This window comes from Fragaria vesca, linkage group LG3 (assembly GCF_000184155.1).
Source record: "Fragaria vesca subsp. vesca linkage group LG3, FraVesHawaii_1.0, whole genome shotgun sequence".
In the NCBI taxonomy this organism is placed as follows: Eukaryota; Viridiplantae; Streptophyta; class Magnoliopsida; order Rosales; family Rosaceae; genus Fragaria; species Fragaria vesca.
The window spans coordinates 98,560-105,618 of NC_020493.1; the positions used below are offsets into that span (position 1 = coordinate 98,560).

The 7,059-nt window shown below is 39.5% G+C and overlaps 1 protein-coding gene and 1 pseudogene across 2 annotated transcripts in view; both read right to left on the reverse strand.

Moving 5' to 3' along the window:
- Window positions 1–1,960, reverse strand: part of LOC101314261 — a 2,615-nt pseudogene extending 655 nt beyond the window's left edge. The window contains exons 1-4 of the transcript XR_184344.1: window positions 1,030–1,960; window positions 760–881; window positions 250–460; window positions 1–161 (exon numbers count right to left, since the gene is read on the reverse strand). The exon at window positions 1–161 is cut by the window's left edge and continues 239 nt beyond it. The product of XR_184344.1 is annotated as a cysteine-rich receptor-like protein kinase 10-like (transcript). The remainder of the gene's footprint in view (window positions 162–249; window positions 461–759; window positions 882–1,029) is intronic.
- Window positions 1,961–3,036: 1,076 nt separating this feature from the next.
- Window positions 3,037–5,855, reverse strand: LOC101306991 (cysteine-rich receptor-like protein kinase 25-like). The gene is made up of 6 exons (XM_004293204.1): window positions 4,797–5,855; window positions 4,532–4,653; window positions 4,080–4,290; window positions 3,744–3,984; window positions 3,497–3,645; window positions 3,037–3,387 (listed from the first exon to the last, which is right to left on the reverse strand). Exons 1-6 carry the CDS (start codon window positions 5,740–5,742, stop codon window positions 3,368–3,370), a joined length of 1,689 nt encoding a protein of 562 aa, XP_004293252.1. The 5' UTR covers window positions 5,743–5,855; the 3' UTR covers window positions 3,037–3,367.
- Window positions 5,856–7,059: the final 1,204 nt, after the last annotated feature.

A 7,059-nucleotide genomic window follows, 5' to 3' on the forward strand; every position in this document is an offset into this window, starting at 1 on the left:
TTTAGGATGCATATTGGCATCTAACAAGATATTGCTAGCTTTTAAATCACGATGTATAACTCGAAGCCTAGAATCTTCATGCAGATAGAGGATGCCTCGAGCTATTCCTCCTATAATGGTGCAGCGTCTTGACCAATCCAACTGTTCTCTTTTTTCGGCTTCTATTACAGTTAAATTTTACAAAGAGTTATGTACTTCCTCTTCAAAAGTAACTTATTACGTATGAATGTATGATATTGATCGACTTACCAAATAGAAAATAATCAAGACTTTTGTTGGGCACATATTCGTAGACAAGTAAGGTTTCCTCTCCTTCCAAGCAAAATCCCAGAAGCCTCACAAGATTCCGGTGTTGAAGCTTGGCTACCAATAAAACCTCATTCTTAAACTCTCGTACACCTTGTCCAGAGCTCTTTGACAGCCTCTTCACAGCTATTTCTTGTCCATTATCAAGTGTTCCCTGATGAGTTATACATATGTATATATAGCACTTAGTTTAAGCAATCAATCCATTTCCATTCCATGCCCGGCTATATGTTTTGAAATATTAATTGTAGCATACATGAAACTATGGAATATATACATGTACTCATCTTTCATGCATTTTTCTGCTCATTTTCGCATTGAAATTCCCCAAGAACTTATGAAAAATGTAATGTTCCTGTCTAATTGTAAATGGAATTTTGAGTTTTACTATGCTAAGCCTAACAACACATTTATCCTTAAATTTAGATTTCTCAAGAATAACAAGATTTGTACCTTGAAAACTTGACCAAATCCGCCTTCACCTAACTTGTTGTCGCCAGAAAACTTCTTTGTGGCAGCTTCAATAGTTCCCACGTCAAATTGCAAGGATTCAACAGTTGTCATATCAACTTCAGCTGAAAAAGAAAATAAAAAGTGATTTTTTGAGAAAATTAGCTTGAAGAAACAAAAACAAAAAATTTATAGAAAATATAAAGAGGTAGTCATAAAACAAACTGTATTCAAACGTAGACTATCAGATGTACGTTCTCCCCTTAATTTTACCTTTATTTTGTCGTTGCTTGGCTCGTTTTGATTTTTGAATGAAACATCTGGCCACAACCACAACAAGGACACAAAAAGCAACAGGAGCCAGAATACTGGGAATGACTATGAATAAGAGTTTACTTTTTCCTGTGGTTGGCGGAGGATTTGCTATTGATGCTGGCGAAGGAGGTGGAGAGTCCGCTTTATAAATTACCTGTAATTTGTAGAAGGCGAACACCTCAAACCTACTATAACAACTTGGAAAGAAAACTTTTCCCCCTAAGTTTTCATAACAACAATCTGCTGGCAGTTGGGCTCTGGCCACTGTAAGACAATTCATGCAATCTTTCGTGGAGAGATCCCGCATGCACTGTCCAGTGGTGTACAGCGTAATTAACTGTGTAATATTTGCTTCTTGAGTTGCATACTTTAGAGCGGCATTGATAACCTTTTGGAATAGCCCATTCATGGTCTGTTCTAGTGTCTGGTTAAATTGGGGTACCAGCGCTCCAGATGCGTCGTTCCACCTGTACAGACTAAATTCCTTCCACGCCGTAGACAGGAATGACTGGTTAGAGTAGCGTACCATGCATTCGTCGTACCATATGAGAACCTGTTTCTGGATGGGACACCGTTGGATAACTTCTGAGGCTACATTGTACACACAGTCCTGGCAAGCGTCTGGGGGAACGTCACCGCGGCAGAGGAAGAGGCCCTCCACGGTATCTGTTCCGCCGGCCGAGGTCTGGTAAAAGCCGGTGTCGCTGGTGACATTAGAAATAAGGCTAGACAGCAGTTGGTCGCGGTTGTTTTGGAAAGTGGAGTTTGGGGTGAAAGTTGTGGTGTTCGGGCAGATATGAGCGAGATAATCATCAGCACTGCACAAGCTGAGCAACGCAAGGAAAAACAGGATCAATATTGGCGTATTTTTCAAGGGAAAATAAGGCATTTTGAGGTTATTTTATCGATCACCTTATTAGCCCCCTCCTTCTTCCTCTACTATATCTCACAAGTCACAAGCGAGCAGAGCTATATGCTTGACTTGGGCCTATGTACCTATGACTCTGAGCGACAATGCCAGTTCCCGGAAATTTCAGTTTAACTAATTTTGTACGTACCAACGATGAAGTATACTCGGGTCTTTCTGCATAATATCTCACTTAACAGGCTTTAGTTACTGTTCTTGGTCCGGGCTTTCATACCCTGACGTGAAATCTACTGTTCTTGGTCCGGGCTTTCATACCTGACGTGAAATCAGTGGTACATAAAAAGCCAATAAATTGAAGGAAGACCAAGACAAAAGGAAAAAGAAAGGAAGACCAAAGAAATTCCGAGTATGGGGAGGTGGGGATTGCCGACTGTGACGTCAGGGATGACAGATCCGTCAGTGAGATGCTGAGCATCTCACTGTAGCCTTCCGATCACCTTGAGGACAAATTGCACACGACTCACAAAATCACCACGTGTGATTAATTTTGGTTTGTCGGTTTGATGATCGACATGTGAATTTGTTATGAATTGAATTACCAATTCTAATTTTCCACTATAAACGTTTTTCTACACAATTATCTTTATGTTTTTCTATTTATTTAATTATTTTACTCGCCTTCTCTGTTGCCATGGCGGCTTCCCAACGCGCGCTTTTCTTATTTCCTCTGTGCTAAACTGAAAAGTCATTTTTTTTTTCTACCGCTGATGGAGGATAGACGAATAAATCACTGATCATTCTACACTGAAAAGTCATTATTGCCTCTGTGGTTCAATTTATTTACGGATACGTATTCAGCCGTATCTAATGCATATTGGTATATCGGCAGTTTCTGCTGTTGAAGACTATAATTTAGCATTGACATTATGGAATTGAGGGTGACCATTGGAAGGAAGAGAAAGATCACTTCTGCCATACTTCAGCAACTATTAGCTACTAGCTAACTCCCCCAACGGTTGTAATATTATGTAATAACAAATTAATAATTATAGGTGCTTAACTTGGGGTCTTGAAATGGCCAGAGCCAAGCAATATTCATGCATGAATGGATGAACTACGTACAACATTAGTCATCTAATTCAGCGTGGGATATCATCAGAAACCGTTAAACCGTTTACAGAGCAACCAGGTAAATCCCGTACAGTATGGCTCTGATCATTGATACATCTTCCTGTAAAGAACGCAGGTCGATCAGGTTTGGGAAGGCTGATGCTTTCACTCTTTAACATCAGAACAACAGACGACATGGTTGGCCTTTTATTTGCGTCTTCTTGAACACACAATAATCCAATGAGGATGTATCTCAAGAACTCATTTGGACTGCATGAATCTTTCAGCAACGGATCCATCAACTCCAATACTTTCCCTTCATTCCATAATTGCCAAGCCTGCATGCGATCAATGAGTAAAAATAGAATTAATCATTTCTAATTAACCAAAAAGATTAACTAAATTATTAACTACTACAATTAATTGCATGTAAAAACCTTACATAACTGAGAAGTGTCGATGCAGAAGTTGTGGGATGAAAGCCTAAAAAGTTATTTCTTCCCGATATGATCTCAAGCAAGAGTATTCCGAAGCTGAAGACATCTGATTTTATAGAATACAATCCCTGCATTGCATATTCTGGAGCCATGTAACCACTAAAGTGGTTGCAAATTAACATAGAATGTTAAAACAGAAAATTTGAGAGTATATATATAATAGGTACATATAGATTTAGTTACAAGTTACAACTTACTAAGTGCCAACAATTCTCCGGGTGTTTCCTTGAGTTTGATCCTCAATTCCAAACATTCTTGCCATTCCAAAATCTGAAACTTTAGGATGCATATTGGCATCTAACAAGATATTGCTAGCTTTTAAATCACGATGTATAACTCGAAGCCTAGAATCTTCATGCAGATAGAGGATGCCTCGAGCTATTCCTCCTATAATGGTGCAGCGTCTTGACCAATCCAGTTGTTCTCTTTTTTCGGCTTCTGCACTCACATTCAGCAAATATATTACAGTTAGATTTTACAAAGGATTATGTACTTGCTCTTTAATTTAACTTATTTTTATGATAGCGACTTACCAAATAGAAAATAATCAAGACTTTTGTTGGGCACATATTCGTAGACAAGTAAGGTTTCCTCTCCTTCCAAGCAAAATCCCAGAAGCCTCACAAGATTCCGGTGTTGAAGCTTGGCTACCAATAAAACCTCATTCTTAAACTCTCGTACACCTTGTCCAGAGCTCTTTGACAGCCTCTTCACAGCTATTTCTTGTCCATTATCAAGTGTTCCCTGATGAGTTATACATATGTATATATAGCACTTAGTTTAATCAATCCATTTCCATTCCATGCCCGGCTATTTTGTTTTATTTTTTGGAATAGAAATTGTAGAATACGTGAAACTATGGAATATACACGTACTCATCTTTCATGCATTTTTCTGCTCATTTTCTCCTTGAAATGTAATTTTCCTATGGAAAATGATTATAGGCCTTATTAAAGCCTAAGATTTTAGGCTTGAAAACTTGTACCTTGAAAACTTGACCGAATCCGCCTTCACCTAACTTGTTGTCGCCAGAAAACTTCTTTGTGGCAGCTTCAATAGTTCCCAAGTCAAATTGCAAGGATTCAACAGTTGTCATATCAACTTCAGCTGAAAAAGAAAATAAAGTTATTTTTTGAGAAAATTAGCTTGAAGAAACAAAAACAAAAAATTTATAGAAAATATAAAGAGGTAGTCATAAAACAAACTGTATTCAAACGTAGACTATCAGATGTGATCCCCCTTAATTTTACCTTTATTTTGTTGTTGCTTGGCTCCTTTTGATTTGTGAATGAAACATCTGACCACAACCGCAACAAGCACACACAGAGCAACAGGAGCCAGAATACTGGGAATGACTATGAATAAGAGTTTACTTTTTCCTGCTGGCGGGGTTGGCGGAGGATTTGCTATTGATGCTGGCGAAGGAGGTGGAGAGTCTGCTTTAACTACCTGTGATTTGTAGAAGGGGTACAACTCAAACCTAATATTACAACTAGGGTACATAACTGTTCCCCCTTTTTTTTCAAAACAACAAGATGGAAGTTGGGCTATGGCATCTTTAAGACAATTCCTGCAATCTGCCGTGGAGAGATCCTGCGTGCACTGTCCAAGGGTGTACAGCGTACTTAACCGTGTAATATTATTTGCTTCTTGAGTTGCAAACTTTAGAGCGGCATTGATAACCTTTAGGACTAGCACATCCATGGTATGTACTAGTACCTGGTTAAATTGCTTACTTACCCTGGTCTGCATCAGACTGGCTGCTCTCCACATGAACAGCTGAGGTGTCTGCCACGCGGTAGAAAGGAATGACTGGTTAGAGTAGCGTACCATGCATGCGTCGTACCATATGACAACCTGTTTCTCGATGGGACACCGTTGGACAACTTCTGAGGCTGCAATGCGCACACAGTCTCTGCAAGCGTCTGGGGGAACGTCACCGCGGCAGAGGAAGAGGCCCTCCACGGTATCTGTTCCGCCGGCCGAGGTCTGGTAAAAGCTGGTGTCACGAGTGGCATTAATAGGGGCAAGGCTAGACAGCAGTTGGTCGCGGTTGTTTTGGAAAGTGGAGTTTGGGGTGAAAGTTGTGGTGTTCGGGCAGATATGAGCGAGATAATCATCAGCACTGCACAAGCTGAACAATGCGAGGAAAAACAGGATCAATATTGACGTATTTTGCAAGGGAAAGTAAGGCATTTTGACGTTATTTTATCAATCACTTAATAGCCCCCTCCTTCTTCCTCCACCAATCTCACAAGTCACAAGCGAACAGAGCTATATGCTTGACTTGGGCCTATGTACCTATGACTCTGAGCGACAATGCCAGTTCCCGGAAATTTCAGTTTAACTTTTGTACGTACCAACGATGAAGTATACTCGGTCTTTCTGCATAATATCTCACTTAACAGGCTTTATTACTGTTCTTGGTCCGGGCTTTCATTCCCTGACGTACGTGAAATCAGTGGTACATAAAAAGCCAATTAATTGAAGGAAGACCAAGACAAAAAGAAAAAAGAAAGGAAGACCAAAGAAATTCCAAGTATGGGGAGCTGGAGATTGCACGGATCCGTCAATGACCATCTCACTGAAGTGTACAGGTTCCGATCACCTTGAGGACAAATTGCACACGACTCACAAAATCACCTTGTGTGATTAATTTTGGTTTGTCCGTTTGATGTTCGACATGTGAATTGAATTGCCAATTCTAATTTTCCACTATCAACGTTTTTCTACACAATTATCTTTATGTTTTTCTATTTATTTATTTTATAGAGAGAGAGATGTCTCAGTCGTCATTGCGTTGATGAATTTCATGGAAGAAGAGAAAGGAGGTAGCGTGATGGAGAACCGAGAACATACTGGATATCTGGAAGATGGGGACGGGGAGTCTTGACCAGCTATACGCTTGGGACTAGATATCAGTCAGTAATTGCTACGGATGAGTTTCAAGTATACGACAGCTATGTTCAATGTTCATGTCAATCGATGATTAAACCCTAACCTGCTAACTTCGATCATGCACGTCGATCAAATTAATTGTTTGACAACAAGGTACATGCCCGCGCGTTGCTTCGGTTTGTGATACCGGTTATCGACTTACCTTAAATGCTTTGTATTGAAAAATTCAATTAAGGTGGCAAAACATTAAGAACCTGTTACAATCGTAGAAACAGAACCTATGCAACCCTATGTGGACAATACAGTTTTACATGTACTAAAGAATTAAACTGTATCAAAAAATAATTACATGTTTTGCCTATTTGGGAAACAAAATACTGTGTATGTTGAGGTGGCAATGACATGTAGAACCACCCCTTCAGTCTGCTAGCATTACAAAAAACACACAGATATGGATATTGTTGGGGAGTTCATGAAACAAAAAGGTCCAAATCATTCTGATTCTTCCTTCCATTTAGACTTTGTTTTGCTCCCTTGAGCTCTGGTACATAAGGTAATTAAAGTACAGTTACATATAAGGTAAACACTAAAGAAACAAATGGGATAATGATCATG